The 23,793-nt window shown below is 41.1% G+C and overlaps 1 protein-coding gene across 1 annotated transcript in view; it reads right to left on the bottom strand.

Annotated features, from left to right (window-relative positions):
• Window positions 1-9,073: 9,073 nt before the first annotated feature.
• Window positions 9,074-23,793, bottom strand: part of LOC134226509 (uncharacterized) — a 952,521-nt gene continuing 937,801 nt past the window's right edge. Inside the window, exon 8 of the mRNA XM_062707335.1 lies at window positions 9,074-10,487. Coding sequence (XP_062563319.1) covers window positions 10,321-10,487 — 167 coding nt within the window. The 3' untranslated portion in view covers window positions 9,074-10,320. The remainder of the gene's footprint in view (window positions 10,488-23,793) is intronic.

Raw genomic sequence — 23,793 nt, 5'->3', positions numbered from 1 at the left:
CTCGCCGCTTGGATTAATTAGCGATAACGGAACTAATAATAATAACGGGGCCCTCCTTAGCCGTGCGGCAAGATGCACGACTACAAAGCAAGACCATGCTGAGGGTAGCTGGTTTGATTCCCGGTGCCGGTCTTGACAAAACAAATAAACAAATGAAAAATGGTAACTTGTCTTAGAAACCTCGCTGTTAATAACTGTGAAAGTGCTTAATGAACACTAAGCTGCGAGGCGGCAATGTCCCAGTGGGAGATGTAATGCCAATGAAGAAGAAGAAGGAGAAGAAGAACGGGACTAATTTCCAAAGAGCCGAGCGCATTCTACGTGAGCAAATTGGCAAAAAATGGGCCGACGTTTACGAGTACGACAACGAAGTGGAGCTTCATTTTTCCAGGAGCTCCGCATATGGAGGCGCTTGGGAGAGGTTAGTGCGGTATGGCTACCTATGAAAGACGACTACGTGCTGGTTGTCGAAATAGAGAGTATTGTCAACTCGAGGCCACACATACATACCGATAGACTCTGAAGATTCCGAGGCTTTGACACCTAATTATTTACTTCTGGGAAACTCTAGTGGAGCGAAACTAACTGGGGTCAACAAAGTTGATTCGCGAAAGATCTTGCGGGACACGTGGGAAGTAATTCAACGTCAGCTGAGGGTCGGAGATCTTGTACTGGTTGTAAACGGTGGCAGGCGTAGTGAGTGGGTACGAGGCAAGATATTGCAGGTCTTCGAAGGAGCAGATCGCCGGGTCCGTCAAGCCGTTCTTCAAACACGACAAGGGGTGTTCAGACGTCCTACAAGACCAAGGCTGACAGTACTCGACGTAGAGGGTCAAGGTGCTGTCCTAGGAGACGTAGGGTTAAAAGACGGACGGACATTAATAGAATTTCTCGTTTTTAAGATTTATCGTGGATATTCAAAAGAACTCCTTGATAAAATTCGAAACAATTTCTCGCAAAGTATTTGAAATGGAAGTTGTGAAGTTTTTTGCATGGAAACTTGAAACAATTTTCTATTGACATTGAGAACAAACTTTCTTTTTGGAAAATAAGAAGAATTTGCTCTACTAATTATTAAAATAGGTGTTTCTGTTGAATTCTCACATATTTTATAGGTTAAACACACAAATCTTGAAATCTCAGTTTAATTTCTAATTAATTGCACATTATTTGGCAGCTCGGCCATACGAAACTCATCTTGGCTATGCATATGCACAGCACATGTTTCGAAATGGACAAATTGATATAAAAAATGCGAAAAAGAATCCACGTGTCTTGGAGGGACTCGAACCCTCAACCTCCTACTCTCCAGATAACTCCTACACAACAAGACAACTTAAAGGTCACGTTTGCGAAAAGCAAATTGAATATCTTTCGGATGCTTGATTCGCCCAATCGAATGCCTCAGGGTCAGCGCACTAAAGTTACCGATCTTTGCAATTGAACTCAAATCTTTGCAATTGAAGCCAATTTTATCGGCTTAGCTCCTTCTTCTCCTCCCACTTTCTGAAACGCAAGCTAATACCAACTGATGGGGGCTGTGTGGCCTCGTTCCATCGAAAAAGGACCAGCCGAATACGTTAGGTAATTGTCGGGGACAAAATAATACTTACGTGTCGTCCGTAACTAATTATTTAGGGGCAAAACTGGTTGCTTTGCAAACGTATTTTAAGTCATGGCCTACTGACGCGGATGCGTATGGCGAGTCACGTGAGACGTAAGATCGATAAGATAGATATCGGCAATGGATATTATGCATATTACACACTGTAAAACGAGAATTCAAATAACTATAAATTAATGGCACACAGGGGCTTCAGTTGTTGCCGGGTAGATGAAAGATTGGTCTCCGAATCTTTGGCTTCAAGGTTCATGAAGCCCCGGCAGCATTTGCCAGCTGGATAATGCGTACCATTGATATTTCGCGTACCTGAAAGAATAAAATAGACCCCATTCCGTGGTGCCTAGCTTTTTACCCAGCAACTACTATCCCTTCCACATCGTGGTGCCGGCCGGGGTACGAGAAACCCTAAGGATCGGGTTACTAACCCCGGTGGGTGTCTATTGTCCATGATAGGAGCTGCTCACAACAGCGCCTGTTCCTCATGTTAGGGGCGACTCATCATTGTTCGAGTGCCAGCGAGGGACTCTATGCAAAATTGCGCACTATGGTCCTCCGGAAATTCAGGGGATTAGTGTCAGGCCCTGTCATCCAACTTAAAAAACCCAGATTAATCCACCTAGCGGTGATGATGCCTTTCTCGTGCGGTAAAAAAATAGTATTTCGGGCATTACTTCTAAGCCCATCGTCCGATCGGGCCAATTTTCAATAGGAAATAATTAGACAAGATTCTGCGTCTAATGCAACCTGTTGCGAGGAAATCGGTTCAGGGTAAGTGCATTAAAAGTGAGCTAGATTTTTTTACGCGCTTTTTTCTGAGAAAAAGTGTTTTGGCCATAACTACCAAGCCCATTGTCCGATCCGTCCAATTTTTAATAGGAAACAATGGGGCAGTATACTGCGTCGAATGCAGCATGTTGTGAGGGAATCCGTTCAGGGTAAGTGCATTAAAAATGAGCTAGATTTTTTTACGCGCTTTTTTATGAGAAAAAGTATTTTAGCCATAACTACCAAGCCCATTGTCCGATCCGTCCAATTTTCAATAGGAAACAATGGAGCAAGATACTGCGTCGAACGCAGCCTGCTGTGAGGGAATCCGTTTAGGGTAAGTGCATTAAAAGTGAGCTAGACTTTTTTACGCGCTTTTTTATGAGGAAAAGTATTTTGGCCATAACTTCTAAGAACATAGTCCGAACCGGCCAATTTTCAATAGGATACAATGGGGCAGTATACTGCGTCGAATGCAATCTGTTGCGAGTAAATTGGTTGAGGGTGAGTGCAAAAAAAACGAGCTAAACTTTTTGCTCTTTTGGTGCGCACACACACACACATACACACACACACACACACACGCACACACACACACAGACATCACCTCAATTCGTCGAGCTGAGTCGATTGGTATATAACACTATGGGTCTCCGAGCCTTCTATAAAAAGTTTGTTTTTGGAGTGAACATATAGCCTTTACGTATACTTAGTATACGAGAAAGGCAAAAAACAACGATTAATCTACAAGGGAATACGGACCGGAACAATCGACGAAGACCACAGCGACGAAAAGGGTTTAGCGATTGGAAACTCGATTCGTGGAACTGTAAATTGACATGCATATTAGACTGACTTGAAAAATATTTCTCACTAGTCGACCCAGCAGACGTTGTCCTGCATAGTAGGCGACAATGCGCGCTGTGAACTTCCCATGCAAAATTTCCATACAAATCATAGTTTTAGTTGTTCACTTTTTACTTAACTTTTCCCGTGATTTTCGCATGAGGAAATGTCATATAAACCCGTCGGAAACGGTAGCCAACATTCCTGCTGAAGGAATGAGGAAAATCCATCCAGCCGTTTTCGAGTTATGCGGATACGAACACAGACCATTTCATTTTTATTATATAGAAGAAGATAAAAGATAGATTATGACTACTAACAGCTTTAGTAGTCAGAAGTACTTTTTGGCCTTATTCAGGGCAGAAACATTGAAAACAGATTCATGAGCAAGGTGTATGTCTTTGAAAATATTAGCCTGAATATTCTCCATTTCAGCGCAATCTCAAACAAATAAATCCCGTCCAAAAATACATATTCTGGCAAGAGCACGAAACTTTCTTTTTTCGTGGCGAGTATCCGACTTCTAGTTCAGCAATATTGGCCACCCTCTTGTTGTCGGAAAAGATGGCGATCTACTCGGCTACTTCACCAGATTGCTCCTTATGATGTCATGGCCCTCTTCAAGAAATAAGACAACGACACTTCAGTAACAGAGCTATCAGTTAGATTAACTGTTGAAACGGTCAGACCGCATCGTGCTTTCGTGCTGTGCGGTTCTTTCTCTTTTTGCGGAAGGAGAAACAAGAACAAGGTTTCAAGACCGTCCTGCCAAAGCGCGGAAAAAATAGAAGGAAGCTGGAGAATTCAGATATTCCTTCTAACTCTAATATCGGAAATAATTCTTCTCCAATCAAACTGAGCAATCAGTTCGATTTGATTAATGATGAAATTGAGCAAATCGAATATACCTCTAGCCCAGGGGATTCGATTCATGCGAAAAAGCAAAGGATTCCGCCAATTGTGGTATCTGTTGCCGAGTTTTCTGGCTTCCGGAATGAGATTTTGAGTAACCTTCAGGGGATCAAGGTTTCATTTCAGATTGCTAGGAAGGGTGACTGCCGCGTTTTGCCAGGATCCTTTGACGATCGCAAACGTCTTCTTCAGTATTTAACTGAGAAGCGCCATAAATTCTTCACATACGACGACAAAACTGAGCGATTGTTCAAAGTCGTCTTGAAAGGTCTCCCCAGTGATGATAAACCACTGGATGAGATTAAAATTGAAATTTCTCAATTACTCGGATTTTCACCAGTCCAAGTAATTAAGATGAAAAAGAAATCCCACTGTGGTACTTCCCAGAGGGGCATTTCTCAAGAATTTTATTTAGTTCATTTTAACAAAAGTGAACTAAATAATATGAAAAGTTTGGAAAAGGCCTGTATTATGTCTCATGTCCGTGTTACATGGGAACATTTCCGCAGGCCTGGGGGAAATTTCCAAAACCCCACCCAGTGCCGTAAGTGCCAAAAATGGGGTCATGGAACCAAACATTGTCACATGGATGCTAAATGCATGATTTGTGGTGGAACCTCTCACGCCAAGGACGCATGTCCTGTGAGAGAAGATTCCAATAAATTTAAATGTGCAAATTGTAGGGGCAATCATAAATCCAATTTCTGGGAATGCCCTTCACGCAAAAAGTTTTGAATTCCCGTGCAAAATTGATGACGGAAATCCCAATCGGATCCCAGATTCGACGGGTAGAAATTTTCAAACGCTCAAATTTCGAAACCAGTTACCGGTCGAGCAATTCATACCCACCACAATTCACAAACAAATTTTGCCGCTCGTCAACGGGTAGCAAGCACTTCAGTGAATTCAATTTTCCAATGTACCTACGTATGCAAACATCGCTGCTGGTAGACCAAATTTCTCTTCTCAAAATGAGGTTCATACCCATGTCCCAACGGAAAATAACGGTCATGTTGCTGATTCAGGTAGCATGTCTGCTTCCGATTTTGATTTTTAACTGAACAATTGCATCACATGATTGATGCAATGTTCAAAGCAAATACCATTCCTGAAGCTGTTCAGGTTGGTATAAAGTACACACAAAAATTGTTATCGGACTCCGTTTCAATGGATCCAAATAATTGTGTGAAAGTTCTAAATTGAATGCCCGCTCTCTCTAAAGGGTAAGGAAGATGAATTATTCAACTTCCTAACAGTTCATAATGTGCATATTGCCATTATAACAGAAACTTATTTAAAGCCCGGACTCTCCATTAAAAGAGATCCAAATTATTTTATCTACAGAAATGATCGTCTTGACAGCGCCTGTGGTGGGGTCGCCATTGTCATTAATAGACGTATCAAACATAAATTATTTTCTTCGTTTGAAACCAAAGTTTTTGAAACCTTGGGAGTTTCTGTTGAAACAAATTTTGGTCAATTTTCCTTCATTGCAGCCTATTTGCCTTTTCAATGCAATGGGCAGCAAAAGAATTTGTTGAAAGCGGATCTTCAAATTCTGACTCGCAACAAATCAAAATTCTTCGTAATTGGTGACTTCAATGCCAAACACCGATCATGGAATAATGCTCAAAGCAATTCCAACGGCAAAATTTTATTTGAAGATTGTTCTGCGGGATATTATACCATTCAATATCCCAATGGCCCAACTTGTTTTTCATCCACTCGAAATCCTTCGACAATTGATTTGGTTTTAACGGATTCAAGTCAGCTGTGTCGCCAATTGGTAACTCATGCTGACTTTGACTCTGATCACCTTCCTGTGACATTTGAAATCTCACAAGAAGCCATTTATAACCCAATCAGCTCTACTTTCAATTATCATAGGGCTGATTGGAATTTATATAAAACGTATATCGATAGGAATTTTGATGTTGATATTCCTCTCGATACCAAAAGTGATATTGATAATGCTCTCGTGTCTTTGACAAATTTAATTGTCGAAGCCAGAGGTATTGCAATTCCTAAATGTGAAATTAAATTCAACTCCATTATTATTGACGACGATCTTCAGCTACTGATCCGTCTTAAAAATGTGAGGCGAAGGCAATACCAAAGAACTCGCGATCCCGCTTTGAAAGTTATCTGGCGAGATTTGCAAAATGAAATTAGAAAACGTTTCGCTATTCTGAGAAATACCAACTTTGAGAATAATGTCTCGAAGTTGGATCCCAGTTCGAAACCCTTTTGGAAATTAACGAAAATTCTTAAAAAACCTCAAAACCTAATTCCAGCGCTTAAAGAGGGAAATAAAATTGTATTAACAAATGGCGAAATGGCTCAAAAACTTGCTCAGCAGTTCGAGAGTGCCCATAATTTTAGTCTAGGTCTCACTAGTCCAATTGAGGATCAGGTTACACGAAGCTTCGAAGACATTCTCAACCAAGATAATGTTTTTGACCCTTCGTTGGGAACTAATTTGGATGAAGTGAGATCTATTACTAGAAAATTTAAAAATATGAAAGCCCCGGGTGATGATGGTATTTTCTACATACTTATCAAAAAACTTCCTGAGAGCGCTTTATCCTTTTTGGTTAATTTATTTAACAAATGTTTTCAATTGGCATACTTCCCAGATAAATGGAAAAACGCCAAAGTTGTTCCAATTTTGAAGCCGGACAAAAATCCAGCTGAGGCTTCTAGTTATCGCCCAATCAGTTTGCTTTCTTCAATAAGCAAACTGTTTGAAAAGATTATTTTAAATAGAATGATGGTTCACAATAATGACAATTCTATTTTTGCTGATGAGCAATTTGGTTTTCGCCATGGGCATTCAACCACTCATCAGTTATTAAGAGTTACGAACTTAATTCGGCTCAACAAATCTGAAGGATATTCGGCTGGAGTTGCTCTTCTTGATATAGAGAAAGCATTTGACAGTGTTTGGCATGAAGGTTTGATTGTAAAATTGATGAATTTTAATTTTCCTCTGTACATCATTAAACTGATCCAAAATTATTGATCAGATCGCTCACTGCAGGTGAACTATCAGAATTATAAATCTGATAGATTACCTGTAAGGGCTGGTGTCCCCCAAGGCAGCATACTGGGGCCCATTTTGTATAACATTTTTACTTCTGACTTACCTGATTTACCACCAGGGTGTCAAAAATCTTTGTTTGCAGATGACACAGGTCTCTCAGCCAAAGGGCGTAGCCTTCGTGTCATTTGTAGTAGATTGCAAAATTGGATATTTTCTCCACTTACTTACAAAAATGGAAAATTTCCCTGAATGCTTCCAAAACTCAGCTTATAATTTTCCCACATAAGCCGAGAGCTTCTTATTTGAAACCTTCTAGCAGACATATTGTCACTATGAATGGGGTTCCAATTAATTGGTCTAGCGAAGCTAAATATTTAGGACTTCTGCTAGATCAAAATTAACTTTAAAAATCACATTGAAGGCCTTCAAGCCAAATGTAACAAATATATTAAGTGTCTATATCCACTTATAAACAGAAAATCAAAACTTTGTCCTAAGAACAAACTTTTGATTTACAAACAAATTTTTAGACCTGCCATGTTGTATGCTGTGCCAATATGGACTAGTTGCTGCAATACCAGAAAGAAGGCACTTCAGAGGATTCAAAATAAAATTCTGAAAATGATTCTGAAGTTGCCTCCGTGGTATAGTACCAATGAACTTCATAGAATTTCTAATATTGAGACATTGCAACAAATGTCCAACAAAATAATTTCCAATTTTAGACAAAAATCGTTGCAATCTTCTATTGCTTGAGCTTGAGCTTGAACTTGATTGACTGCTCGTAGTTGCTACTCCATTATGACCAGATCAGCTGTTCTTGCACAGGGAACCAACAGATGTTTGCTTGGGACTAGCACACATCTTCAATGTACAAGTACTGGTGATCTCATTTGTTAGGTCATACTGGCGCCTGCCACGTCAGAATGCAAGTCAATGTAGGGAAGGGGGAGGAACTGATGATGCAATCACTCGCCCACTGCAAGCCGAATATACCTCTGCACTTGCCACGAGTTCATGCGAAATTTGTTGGAATTTCTAGGTTAGGTTGGAGAGGCAGAGGTCCGTCTTGGTTAACGAGCTGCCAATGTGATAGATAGGAGAAGGTAACTGATGGAATTTCTAATTGGATGTAGGAAACGAGCTCTATTAGTTCATTTCCAATTCTAGCAGATTACTGTTAGAATACTCAAGTTGAAGGTATAGGAATAGTAATGGAAACGGTATAGAAGTCCATTTCCAGTTCTCGCGATTGCTAGAACATGAGAAATAAAGAGAAAGATACAAAGTAGGAGAATGGAACGGATCTGGGATTGAACCCACGACCTCCTGCGTATGAGGCAGAAGCAGTAGCCATATGACTACCAAGCCCGCTAAAAAAATCGTTGCAATCTTCTATTGCAACGATTAACTCCTTGTACCCTTAGTATAAAATAGGTTAAGTTTAGTTTAAGTTGAAAACATTGTAATTCCTACATGGTTCAATTCAACCAGAGGAAAAATTCTAACTGCCAGAGGCAATTGAAATGTATTAATAATAACTAAAAATATAACATAGCAAATAAGGATGATAGTGTTAAGAAAACACGGAACACCTAGTCTAAGAGATGAATGCATGTATTAGATAATTAACAAATAAAATTAGTAAAAAAAAAAAAAAAAAACTGTTGAAACGGTTTATTCAGACTGTAGGCGTTAGTTCACGATAAATAATTTTGAATCTTGCTTCTCTATGATTTAACACCGAGTATTTGGATGCAATAGGCTTATACGTAGGCTGAAATAGTTGACTGAACAATCTGGGAAATTTGGTGTCAATCTGTTCAGCTCAGGTTGTTTCGGTATGGATAGAAACCAACAAACAAACAACATTTTTTAGCAGTTTAGCAGTTTATATTTCCACCTCTTTGGTAAATGTAGTTGTCTCATTTCGCAGCAAAAAAAAATCAATTAGTTTACTGAGTACATATTTACAACTTCTTAGCTGGACAGTTTGTGTGTCTTATATTTGCTTATATTTGATTTCCGGTTTGATTTTTGTTGCTACATCAAGTCGCACACTTATACAATCTCAATTGTTATGTTTTTGAGCCGTTACCATTACTATTCTCTTCGCAGAAATTTTACATCTATTATTTAGGTACGGAACATAAAACTTAATCACTTTTGCTCGCTTTTTCGCACTGTTATTCAATCGAATCAAATGTTGGCAGAACAGAAACCGTCTCAAACTATAAGTCTGTTTAATTGAATCATTTGATTCTTTATTTTTTTGGAAAACAACTTTCCTAAAGAACAATCATATAAAAAATCTATTTGAAATTTACTGCAAAAATTCGTCACGCACCCTGAAGATTTTTTTTTACTTTAACCTTAATTAAATTGTTAATTTCGATACATAGCGCCTGCTGTCAACGCGAGTGGTTTCTTTTCCTTTCAACCTTCCGACTTCAAAAACATAAAAGAACCAACTGTATCAATGAATGTTTTAGACGAAAAATATCCATTTCACATTGTATTGCATTAGAAAGCCTCTATTCCGAAAACATGTATTCCAAGTGACCTTTTCTGCATTCCCGGGAAAACATAGAACATACTCACACTCATAAAATGGTTTTACTCTTTCGTACCAATTCCCAATCACACGATTTCCTAATTTTACATGTAATCCTATGTAAGAAAAGTCTTAATATGCACAACAAATCGCATATACAGATTGCGAATTACACATGATCTCATCTTCATGTATGTTTATGGTTACTTCATATTTCCTAATCTTACAGCTACGGTAGTACAACTACAGCACTCTACAACCTTGCGATTTTGGGACTGCAGAAAGTTAGATTCTTGTCACGGATTAACAAAATGACAAATATAACAGCACGTGCGGCTACATAGATCTCCTAGAATAGGTATCAAATGAACGGCTTATCTAATTCGAAACTGAATCGAAATTTTCTTCGCGAATTTTGATTTCATTTTTGTCGGTAGCAATTTCCTTCCCTCCGCCCCATATTTTATTCATTCCGTAAACTAAATCTCAACAACACGTCCATCTCGACCCGAATTAGAGGTTCCGCTGCAGTCCATTCTTCGAAGCCAGTGTGCTGAAGCTGACGATGCCATGGCACTATCTCCACGGCCCGGTCTGCAATCGGCGCGGTTGGTGGTGAAGATGTTCCATCCGGCTGCAGCCGGTTACTATCACCGCCGCCGCCACCGTAGCTATCATCGCCAGGAACGAACTCAACCACGGAGACACCGGCGCGATTCGGTGGGATCCGTTCGGGGATGTCACTGCAAATGTGGAGGGAGAGAACGAGAACGAAACAGAAAGAAATGCAATAAATTAGTACCAACTCGTTTCCTTCCTGTTTCTGCGTCTGAAAAGAGCCACAACATGCACCACCCAAAACATCCATCGCTTTGCACTGCAAGATACAGGCAGTTTATTTCCGCCCTTTGGTCTTAAATTCTTGTAAGACATTCCTGTAGGTGCTGTTGTCTTATTGCATGGGAATAAAATGGAATTACATGACCAAATAAATATAGGAAAGTGTGAGGTTGAAGGGGTGTAGAATCATTTGGAAATGCCTTTAAATTATTGATTACACTGCTCATAAAAATTAGGTTTTCCGACAAGGATGGTCATAACTCTTAATTTTTGTTTGATTCGCTGAAGCCGTTAGCATATTTTATGTGCAAGTTGTTCATCGTATCTTTTCTAGTAGCTACCATCATCATCGTATGTTACAAACACATCGATGGAGACGCATGGTAGATGATTCGTCACTAATTTGTGCTTTTTGTTCAATTAAATAATTATGATAATATTGTCAAAATTACTTATTTCAATTTTATGTCGAAATATATATTAATGTTATTGGGCGGCTCACAACAGCATCTGTTCTCTATGTTAGGAGCGGCTGATCATCGTCCGAGTGCCAGCGAGGGACTCTAAGTGAAACAGTGCACCATGATCCACCGCACTATAGGATTTCGGGCGGTCATTAATCGAAAATGTCATGTCTTCCGAATTATTTTAAAATATTTTCTCTCCATTGTCAATACTCTAATTAAGAGAAATTCTGAATTTGAAGTCTCTAGGTGCACTAGTTCCAAAGATATAAGGTGTCAAAGTCAGAAATGGGTAAAAAAGTTAACAAATTTCCTGAAAAAATATTTTACTTTCAACTATTTATTGAAATATTTTCTTAATGTTTTTTCTTTAATGTTAATACATCATTACAAAGGTAATTGTATAAGCTTTTAAATGGTGTGCAAAAACTAATGGTTACATTGTGAAAAAAAATTTAAAAAATGCGGAAACAATATTTTTTCCAAAACGACGCTATTTTCAACTTTGATTGTGAAGAACTTTTTTCCCTCAGAAATCCCCGGGTTCTTTTATGATGCACATCAAGGACGAAGCTTCGACTAAAATTTCCCGAAATAATTTCTTGCCAGTATTTGCAATTAACAGAGTTAAATCACTTTGATTTTTTTCATTTATTTTTTTACTGTGTTTTGCCTCTCTCGTACTCCAAGGTTAATGCTCATTCCAAAACGAATGTTTGATAGAAGGCCCGGAGATCCGTAGTGGTATATATCAACTAACTCAGCTCGAAGAATTGAGGTGATGTCTGTATGTGTGTGCATGCGCGTCTGTATGTATGTGCGCAAATCGCCATTTAGACGCTTATTTGTGTACGATTTTCTCGCAACAAGTTTCATTCGTCTAGGAAATCTAGTCCCATCGTTTCCTATTGAAAATGGGCCAGACTGAACTATGGGCTCAAAGGGTATGGTCAAAATACATGTATTGGTAATAACTTCGACTTTATTTATAACATTTTTTAACTTTTCAAAGGAGTGAATGAATAAAACCCCCAATACAATGCAGCACAACGGTAACGGTAACGGAATTTATATATTTCCTGTCAAATTTTACTGGTTCCGTCGCCATTCCGCTGAATTGCGTTTGGGGCTTGAGTGGTTTGAGTCATTTCCCTAAACCTATTTTTCTGAGCTATTCATTAGCTACTGATGGAGAACTAAATATGAGGTTTCATAGTATGTAAATATTTATAAATCTCATGGAATCAATAATTCCCGACATGTTTATTGCAAAGTAAAGACGAACAATATCTTAGTTAGTACGGAGAGTATGAAATTCTTGCTAGTGTTCATGAATGTCTGGCTAAAGGTAGGGAAATATTTATTCACTCATCTACACTTTGAGGTTCACTGGCTGAACAACCAGCGGAAAGTCAATATAAAAAAAGAAGAAATTTAGAACTCATAATGCAAGAAAATGATCAAGAGAGGCAAATGTTGACATTTTCCTTCGTGCCTTACATGAATCAGATCCATTTTAAGCTCGATTTGGATAACGAGGAGACGTTGGAAAAAAATTTTTCACTTAGTTATTCTTATGCCATGCGTAATTTTGTAATATTTGAAGATTTTTAAAAGTTCTTTATCCTCTGATACTTTAGATGAATTCATGTCATCTTCCATCGTTGATGGAATTGAAGAAAATATCATTAAAGATTTAAACCTTCACACAGAAAAAGAATGATGCTATATATAACTTGTAGAAATCATGAAAACAAATCAAAAATAATTTAAATAGTGTTGTTATTCAAATTGAAAGAAATTTGCTTTTCGGAACAATGGAGCATTGTGGAATGAATGAATGTTCACATTTTTTGAGAATATATTATTCTCATTTATTTTTTGAATAACTTGTACAAATGTCATGGGATTGCGATTTCTAATTTGCTAATACCCTTTTTCAAAAGTTATTTCCAATTCTGATTCTTTAAGAAAATTGTTTAACTATTTTTTAGTGGAATGTTTTCACTGTCATAAGACGAGTTTAGTAAAATTCCATTTTATTCCACCAACTCGTATTAGTTCTACATATACGTATTTCGACCTGTTAGGACGTCTTCAGTGTCTCGTACTTTACTCGTTCTTGACTTCTGATTCTTTGATTAACATTTAATGCTTTAGGATCCTTCAGAACCTAGTACTTTGTCAAACAGATTGTTCTAAATACAAATTGTGAGGCATGAGAGTAAGAACAAAAAAATATCACTGAATGTCATGAAATTAATGTCTTTTAACATTAATTCGGTTCTCTCGCCGCCAACTTCAGATTTAGAGCAATGAAAAGTTATTAGATTTATTGGTAGGGGAGGCGTTTTGTTACTTTCTTCCCACAAAAATGATTACCTTCCGCAAAAAATATACAAAAATATATAGACGACAGTCCACAAATGAGGATGGAGAAGGGGAGGGTTCATGATGTCCATAAATTGCTGTACTTAGTTTTTGTACAACCCCCTTCCTTCTCCTCAAGAAAACATATAAAATTAAACTTCCTAAATTGGATTGCTTTGTCACGTTAATCGAATTTATGAAAAAAAATATTACGTAATTCATAGACGATCCCTAAAGGGGGGGGGGGTGTTAGAAATTATATATTCATGCTATTTCGACCATACACAGCTAAAGCAAAGTGGAAAATCACTTGAAAAGTCCAATTTTATTTTTGACCGCTCGCTTGTATGGGGATCCCCCATAGTGCACCGGGAATAATGAGGAATGGTCCTCCGGAAATTTAGGGGGTTGGATGTCAGGCCCTGCAAGCCAGTCTTTAGAACAAACATACGCAACGAATAATCAACAAGAGAATACGGACTTGAACCATCGGTGAAGAGCATTGCGACGAAAAGGGACTAGCGATTGGAAACTCGGTTCGTGGAACTGCAAATCTCTCAACTTCATCGGGAGCACACGCATACTCGCCGATGTGCTCAAGGACCGTGGATTCGGCATCGTAGCGCTGCAAGAGGTTTGTTGGAAGTGATCAATGGTGCGAACGTTTAGAGGTAATCATACCATCTACCAAAGCTGCGGCAACACACACAAGCTGGGAACAGCTTTCATAGTGATGGGCGATATGCAAAGGCGCGTGATCGGGTCGTGGCCGATCAATGAAAGAATCTGCAGGTTGAGGATCAAAGGCCGGTTCTACAACTGCAGCATAATCAACATCCATAGCCCACACTCTGGAAGCACTGATGATGAAGGACGCATTCTACACGCAGCTGGAACGTGAGTACGACAGCTGCCCAAGGCACGACGTCAAAATCATCATAGGATATTTGATCGCTCAGGTTGGCCAAGAGGAGGAGTTTAGACCGACTATTGGGAAGTTCAGCGCTCACCGGCTGACGAACGAAAACGGTGTACGACTAATTAATTTCGCCGCCTCCAAGAATATGGCCATTCGCAGCACCTACTTCCAACACAGCCTCCCGTAACGGTACACCTGGAGATCACCACTTTCTGATTGGTGGACGGCACTTCTCCGACATTATCGACATCAGGACATATCGTGGCGCTAACATCGACTCTGACCACTATCTGGTGATGGTTGAACTACGCCCAAAACTATCCGTCATCAACAATTTCCGGTACCGAGGACCGCCGCGGTATGACTTAGAGCGATTGAAGCAACCTGTTGTCTCCACTGTATACGGGCAGTATCTCGAGGCAGCGTTTCCGGAAGAGGGTGAGCTCGATGGGCCTCTTGAGGACTGCTGGAATACAGTTAAAGCAGCCATTAACGACGCAGCGGAGAACAACGTCGGGTATGTGGGAAGAAGTTGTCGGAACAATTGGTTCGACGAAGAGTGCAGACAGGCTCTGGAGTAGAAGGACGTAGCGCGGGCAGAACGTGGAACGCAATAGACGAAAACGGAGACAGCAGACCCGATTTTTCAGGAGAAAAAACGCCGCCTGGTAGAAGTGAAGTGCGATGAGATGGAACATCTGTGCCGTTCTCAAGAAACACACAAGTTTTGTCAGAAGCTTAACACATCTCGCTCCGTGCCGTGTGTGCAGGGATAAGCTTGAGAGCATCTTGACGGACGAACGTGTGGTGATCGAAAGGTGGAAGCAGCACTACGAGGTGTAGTGCTTGAGTAAGTTACCATCAGCGTGTGATTATATATTAATTAAGAGTGGCGACACTGTCAGAATTGGAACAAAATTCATTCATCATTCTTATACAAAATCGTGTTCCAAATGAGCAGGAGGCCTGTCAAATGCGGCACATGTCGCCACTCTTAACTACATACACTCTGACCTCAGCGTGTCAATCGGTGAGCAGCAAGCCTTGACTCGGCCTCTTTTTCACACGTGCACACGCACCCATGGAGAGTTGCTGTCATCGCATTTCGCTGTTGCCATTTTGGCGATATTGCCAGGTTATTTATTTTTTTTATACTGACGCTGATTTCAAAACTCAAAAGGTGAGTAGAACTCAAGTGGTTAATGTGCAAAGAATAAAATATTTGATGATTCAATGAAAATCGCAAGGCAAGGTAGTTCGTATTGCCAAAAAGAGCAACTGAAGTGTGCTGGAAAATTGGCTTGTGGATTAGAAAATCGCGAATCGCGTCTGGAAGACCGCTCGCAAATGTATTGTGGCTTTGAAATCTTCACAGCGCGTTGTGAAGATCGCTGAAAAATGAATTATGGTTTGAATGGATTGTTGAAAAATCATAAGTCATAACGGAAAAAAATTAAAATGTCGTTTCTGAAAATTAGCAAATTTGGAGTTGTGGCTGTATTACTCGAAACCGTCGATATGTCAGTGTCCTGTAAATGTATATAACTCAGTCTTATATGAATTTTGCAAATCATTCACCAAGCCGATCCCTACACAAACCTTCCCTAATCCAAACTCCCAATGAATACTCGTGAAAGTGCAGAGGATTCCTCGAGGATTTTCATCCCAACGACTTTCATTACATCAAATTCCTTCCCAATAACCTGCACAAAACACAAAAAACACAAAAAACACAAAGCGAGTCTGGAAGACCGCTGGAAAGGCCCTTACCTTGAGAGAGGTTAAAGATATGCCATCCAATAGTTCAAGACAATTAAAGCAGTTGGGAAGGATGGTATCGAAACGGTGCTCATCAATATAGGCCCGGAAAAGCTGCACAAACTGATTGTCATCTGGGAAACTGAACAGCTACCGGAGGAGTGGAAGAAAGGGGTCACATGACCCACCAAAGTAACAGAGTTTGTTGAATGAGAGTAAAAAAAAAATCATCTTTTCAACATATAAGTTCGGAGTCGATCCAGCCTCGGGCTGAAAGTCTCCCTAATAAAGACAATAAAAAAAACATATGTTTATGTTTTGGTATATAAACTTGTTTTATTACTTTCACACGACCGAAACAGCGCAAAAATTGATTAAATTTTCTACATCTTTCAGTCACACGAAAGAAATCGTAATACATTCACAAGACTAATGTTAAGTTGAAAGTGAGTTTTCAATAACATTCTCTCAACATCATATGATTTGTAAATTTAATATAACAAAATCTCAACAAGTTTTTGTTTCATTTTAAAAACAATATTTGAAGGATTTGAAGAAAAAAATGCATTTTTAAGTATGATTACCATTTAAATAAAATAAATTTAAATACACATACTTGATACTTGATGGGCTGCAGCTCTTCGATGAACCTACGCCGAACAGAGTATCCTTCTCAACTGGACTCGATCCTGGGCCAATCGCTTCCAGTCGCCCTGAACATTAAGCGCCCTCAGGTCCTCTTCAACTGTAAAAAGCCATCGTGTACGCGGCCTCTTCCGGGTTCTCTACTAAATATTATCTTCGCTTGACGTTCTTCCGGCATGCGAAAAACGTGACCAGCCCACTGTAGGCTGCCGTGTTGTATAAGCTCCAGCCCTTTATACTCCTGGTACAATTCGTGATTCATTCGACGCCGCCAGATACCGTTCTCCTGTTTACCGCCGAGTATTGTCCGCAGCACCTTACGCTCAAACACTCCGAAAGCTCTACGATCAGCCTCCTTTAACGTTCATGCTTCATGGCCTTATAAAGCCACCGGAAGAATCAAAGTAGTATACAGCGCGAGTTTTGTTTTCGTTTGCAGACTACGGGACTTAAGCTGGTTACGAAGTCCGTAATAAGCCCTATTTGCAGCTGCAATACGCCTTTTCACCTCGCGGGTAACATCATTATCGTACGTCACTAATGTTCCAAGATACACAATTTTTTCTACTACTTCAAATTTTTCACCATCCAGCACAATTTCGCTACCACCACGTTGATTGCCAGCGACCATGTACTTCGTTTTGCTGATATTGATCGTGAGTCCAATCCTCGCTGTCTCCACAGACAAACAGACATAACATTCATCAAATTTCCGTCGTTCACTGATTTACTGGTCAACTCAAATAATCATTAGTTGGCCAATCGATCACTCGTGGCGCGCGCATCATTTTTGCTCGAGTTTGACGTTTGTGCACTACCGCCAGCTGGTTCGTGATTTGCCCAACTAACTGAAAACAACAGATGCCGTTAGTGTTTGAACGACGATGAATTTGATGAGTAAACGTTCGATGTGTTATGTCTGTTTGTCTGTGCTGTTTCCCTCTTAAAAGGCACAAAAGCCTTATCCACGGCACGGTGTTCAATCCCGATAATATCGATATCGTCCGCAAATCCCAGGAGCATATGCGATCTTGTGATAATGGTACCGCTTCTTTCCACACCAGCTCTTCTAATCGCTCCCTCGAGCGCTATATTGAACAGTAGATTCGAGAGCGCATCACCCTGTTTTAATCCATCTAAGGTATCAAATGATGTCGATATTTCATCCGCAACCCTTACACTTGATTTCGATCCGTCCAACGTTATACGAATCAGCCGTATCAGTTTCGCCGGAAAACCATGTTCAAGCATAATTTGCCATAATTCATTCCGTTTCACTGAATCGTACGCCAACTTGAAATCAATAAACAGATGTTGTGTCTGCAAGTTGTACTCCCGGAATTATCAAGGATTTGTCTTAGGGTAAACATTTGATCCGTCGTTGATCGGTCCTCACGAAATTCTGCTGGGTATTCGCCGACGAAGGACTCTTCAAGTGGTCTCAATCTGTTGAACAGAATACGGGACATAATTTTGTACGCTGAATTAAGGAGGGTTATTCCTCGGTAATTGGTGCACTCCAGTCTGTGGCCTTTTTTAAAGAGAGGGCAAATGAAGCCGTCCAACCAGCTAGCAGGCAATTCCTCGTCTTCCCATATTTTCGACATACTATGGTGCAGAAATTCATTAAGCTGCTCACTGCAATGTTTGAGAAGTTCAGTCGGGAGCTGGTCCTTCCCTGCAGCCTTATTGTGTTTCAGCTCTTTAACAGCTTTTTCAACCTGATCTAGTGTAGGAGACTCCACAGCTTGTCCATCGTCGCTAATATTTATTCTGTTCACCGATGCACCGTCGCTTCCACTATTCAACAAAGTCTCGATGTGTTGCTTCAACCTGGCAGCCACTGCGGTTTTATCTGTCAGCAAATTCCCTTGTTGGTCATTGCACATGACGGGAGATGGCGCTGTCTTTCTCATCACGCCATTAATAGACTCATAAAACCTCTGCATATCGTTCTGTTCCATTTTTTTCTGTGCCTCGCTAATCACATGTTCTTCATATTCTTTCTTCTTCCTGTGGTGGTTTCGTTTTTCAGGTGCTCTTGCTTCCTTGTACCGATCTCTATCCGATCGGGTACCCGAAACCAACATCCGGCTTCTGGCAACGTTCTTCTCGTCTGTCACTCTCTGACACTCCACATCGAACCAACCCGTCCTGGGTTGCCTCTGTGCAGTGCCTATCACTTCTCGTGCTGTTGTGCTCACCGCTCCATGGATCGAGTCCCATAGATCGTTGATGTTGTCGCTAACGTTGATTGCACTTATCCATTCGTCGAGCTTCTGGCGGTACTCAGCCGATATTCCTTCCACCGACAATCGCTGGATATTGTAACGCATCGTTCGCAGTGATCTTTCGTTCGATACAGTTGACAACCGTGATCGGACTTTACTGACAACGAGTTAGTGATCAGAGTCAATGTTCGGACCTTTGAATGTTCGCACATCGATAACATCCGAGAAATGGCGCCCATCCACCAGAACATGGTCTATCTGGTTGCAAGTTTCACCATTCGGGTGTCTCCAGGTGTGCTTTCGGATATTCTTTCGGGCAAAGTAGGTGCTGCTGATGGCCATCCCTCTAGCAGCAGCGAAATTTACTAGCCGTAGGCCGTTGTCGTTGGTAGCGGAGTGAAGGCTCTCCCTACCAATTCTTCTTCTTCTTCTTATTGGCATTACATCCTCACACTGGGACAGAGCCGCCTCGCAGCTTAGTCTTCATTAAGCACTTCCACAGTTCTTAACTGCTAGGTTTCTAAGCCAAGTTACCATTTTTGCATTCGTATATCATGAGGCTAACACGATGATACTTTTATGCCCAGGGAAGTCGAGACAATTTCCAATCCGAAAATTGCCTAGACTGGAACCGGGAATCGAACCCAGCCGCCCTCAGCATGGTCTTGCTTTGTAGCCGCGCGTCTTACCGCACGGCTAAGGAGGGCCCCCCTCCCTACCAATTATGGGACGGAAAAAATCCTCTCTACCGACTTGACCGTTAGCGTCTTCGATAACAATTTTCACGTCATGTTTTGGACACTCTCCATAGGCTTTATCAAGACATTCATAAAACGTGTCCTTCACGTCGTCGGATTTATCGTTTGTCGGTGCGCCTGGGAAGCAGTGTTACGATAGACGGGAATAGCTTCGAGGTGGTCGAGGAATTCGTCTAGCTTGGATCCTTGCTTGTGGCTAATAATAATGTTAGCCGTGATTTCGGTCAACTTCTTGTTGTATACTTAGCATTATTTATAGCTATAGTGTTGCCTCAATTAATTACCATTGTAATAGTTTTATAGTGAGCAGGTAGCTCATCACATGCTGACTTCCGTTCGATCTCTTTCCTTACCGACCGTCGACCGGTGCAGACGCACAATCACAATATTATTAATAAATAACCAATCCATAGTTTAATTGAAGTTAGTCTCGCGTGTGTTTCATTGTCGTCTTCCCACACTTCAAGTTGGCGACGAGGATAAAACGTGTTTAGTGTGTGCGAAAAAGAGTAAAGCTCGCGAGGTGAAAACGGTCGACAACACGTGTTAGTGTACCTAACCTCAAAAGTCAACAATCGTCATGCTGGAGCTTGGAGAAAACAGCAAGGGGGTTAAAGCGGAGTCAGGTAGTGTAGTTCCTGTCGTTCGTGCTGGCATGTTTGGCCAAATCGAGCAATACGTCTTGGGAGAAAATTTCGAAGAATACATCAATCGATTGGAGATGTTCTTCCTCGTTAACGAAACGCAAGAAAATCGGAAAGTTCCCGTGCTGGTGACAGTCGCTGGCCCTAGTCTGTACACAATTGCCACCAGATTGTGTGCACCTGATGATCCACGTGCAATGTCGTATGCGGATCTAATCAAATTACTGAAGGCACACCTTGGCCCCACCACTAACGTCGTCGCGGAGCGGTACAAGTTCCGAAAAAGTGAGCAACTGTCGTCCCAAAGTATAACGGATTTTATCATCAGCTTGAAAGCAACCGCTCAAACATGTGAGTATGCTACGTTTCTGTCGGACGCTTTGCGAGACCAGTTCGTTGCTGGTATTTGCGACCAAAGTCTTCGGAAAAAGTTACTCACCGAACCAGGGCTAACCTTCGAAAAAGCATGTTCGCTTGCTCGAAGTTGTGAAGCGGCCCTAAGTCAAAACAAGGAAATGTCAAGCCAGCTGCAGCAGAAAATCGGATAATTTCGGAAGGACCCGAACACACAACAGCTGAAAGTCAAGCATAGTAAGCCAGGAAAGGAAGAGAGCAAGTCTAGTCGTCCGAGTCAACAACCGTCGTCCAAACCATGCTTCCGGTGTGGTCGTCTTCATGACCCAAACACGTGCCCAGCGCGAAACTGGACCTGTTATTCGTGTGGAAAGGAAGGTCATGTCTCAACATGCTGTCGGTCGAAGAGTAAGCAAGTCAAGAAAGCCGGAGGTAATCGTGTCGCTGAAATGTCCGAAGCAGTAGAAGTGTTGCGTCTAAACATGGTCGGACTCCCTACCGATTCATTGGAGTCAAAATCGTCGTCGAAAGATCCAAATCCGTCGAACGTTAGTTTGGCAATACTGGAGCAAGCAATCATCAGTTCCCCATGCGGAGCGCTGAACAAGTTGGATTCACCAGAGTTCGTCTTGCTGGAATGCAATGGTCGTCAAATTGAATTTGAAGCGGATTGTGGTGCATGTCGCAGCGTAATCTCTGTAGATACGTATCACAAGTTTTTCCCTAAAAACAAGATCAAAAGTACTCCGTTGGAATTCGTTTCCGTTTCAGGGCAGCGAATCAAACCGCAGGGTACGCTGGAGGTAAGCGTAACTGCACCGTCTGGAATACATGGCCGGCTGGAGTTGGTCGTAATTCGCACCGACAGAGAAGTCAACCCATTACTTGGTCGTGATGGTCTCGATTTGGTATTCCCGAACTGGAGAGGAATATTTTCTGGCAAGTCTGTGGGTAAGTTCGAACATTCCTTCGAGTCTGAACTCAAACCACGTTTTCCAAAAGTAGTCAGCGAGTCCGCGAACAGTGTAATAACCGGTTTCGCTGCGGAAATCGATACTCAAACCCGATACTAGTCCCGTGTTTCATAAAGCGTATTCGGTTCCGTTTTTGTTACGCGAAAAGGTAGAGCAAGGTTTAGATAAACTAGTAGAAGATGGCATTTTAGTCCCCGTCAAATCATCTGTATGGGCGAATCCGATCGTAGTTGTCCCCAAGAAAGATGGTTCTGTTAGGATTTGCTTAGATGGAAAAGCCGCGTTGAATCGATGCACTACTGTAGAACACTATCCGTTGCCCAGAATCGACGATATACTGGCAAAATTAGCTAACTGGAAAGTTTTTTGCAAGATTGACTTGTCTGGAGCTTTTCTGCAGGTGCAATTGTCCGAGTCGTCTCAGGTGTTGTGTACAGTAAACACCCACCGCGGTCTTTTTAGATATACGCGCATGCCGTTTGGTTTAACTTCTGCCCCTTCAATTTTCCAGTCGATTATAGATCAAATCCTGGACGATTCTCCAGGTATAGCCTATATAGATGACATCATCGTTGGTGGACAAACCGTTGATGAATGTCGTCGTAATTTATTCATGGTTCTTCAAAAATTGAACGACCATAACGTGAGAATCAATGTCCTCAAATCGAACTTTTTCAAAAGTGAGATTGATTATGTCGGGTATAATATAACGTCTGATGGTATCCTTCCTAGTGAGACAAAAGTAAAAGCAATTCTGGATGCCCCTTCACCCTAAAATGTAAATCAGCTCCAAGCGTATCTTGGACTGCTGAACTATTACCACAGATTCCTTCCAAATCTGTCGATTCATCTCCGCCCGTTGTACGATTTACTACAGAAAAATCGAAAATATTTTTGGTCCCCTGAGTGTCAGAGCGCGTTTGAAAAAACAAAGAATTTGCTCGTTGATAACGATTTAGGGTAAACTGGGGTAAAACGCACCCCCGGGGCAAAACGACCTTTTGGCATTTTTGGCGGTGTTTCAGACATATTTTCAGGAATGTTTACTGCTGGACTGGTAGTTCGAGATCCGAACTACATGCGCTGTAGCAAATATGTTCAAAAAATTGCTGAAAATGTCCTCAAAAACGTCAAAAGGTCGTTTTGCCCCGGGAGTGCATATTACCCCAGTTTCCCCTACTTGAACCGTACGATCATCAAAAACCGATAACGTTAGCAGTTGATGCAAGTCCCTATGGTGTTGGTGCCGTTTTGTCCCATGTAGTCAAAAATGTAGAAAAACCCATTTGTTTCGCGTCATCTACACTCACCCCAGCTCAAACAAACTATGCTCAAGTCCATAAAGAAGCACTAGCGGTCATCTTCGGTATAACAAAATATCACAAATACCTATATGGTGCCAAGTTCAAGTTGATCACTGACAATACCGGTATCAAGGAAATTTTCAACCCGTCCAAAGGTACTTCTGCCATCGCTGCTGCACGATTGCAACGGTGGGCTTTGATACTTGCTGGTTACAATTACACTATAGAGCATCGCCCAGGTAAATTCATGCATCATGCGGATGCACTTTCACGTCTTCCTTTACCGTGTCTTGCCGATGTGGAGCATGTAGAATTAGGAATGAATAGTCTGTCTTCGAGTGGGTTGGGAGTGGTCAATATTGACGTTGTTAGGAGTCACCAGAAGTCTGATCCAATTTTGTCGAAGGTTCTTAGTTTTGTGTCACGTGGTTGGCCTACTGCCACTATCGATCAGTCAATCAAGTCGTACTTTCAAATAAGAAATCAGTTGGGTATCGATGGAGAAGTATTATACTTCAACGATAGGGTTGTTGTCCCGGATAGTCTAAAGCTCGTAGTACTAGAACAGTTACACTCGAATCACGACGGGGTTGTAAGAATGAAAATGTTGGGACGAATGTATGTCTGGTGGAAAAACTTCGATTATGAGGTAAACGACTATGTCCGCAATTGTCAGGTTTGTCAGAAGCGTCAACCAGTTCCAAAAGAGGTCGTTGAAACGAAATGGCCAAAATGCGTCCGTCCATTCCAACGACTTCATATGGATCTCTTCTATTTTGAAGGTCACA

The sequence above is a fragment of the Armigeres subalbatus genome, chromosome 1 (genome assembly GCF_024139115.2).
Source record: "Armigeres subalbatus isolate Guangzhou_Male chromosome 1, GZ_Asu_2, whole genome shotgun sequence".
Taxonomy (NCBI): domain Eukaryota; kingdom Metazoa; phylum Arthropoda; class Insecta; order Diptera; family Culicidae; genus Armigeres; species Armigeres subalbatus.
The sequence above is the reverse complement of the archived record's forward strand: the minus strand, read 5'-3'. Positions and strand labels throughout refer to the sequence as shown.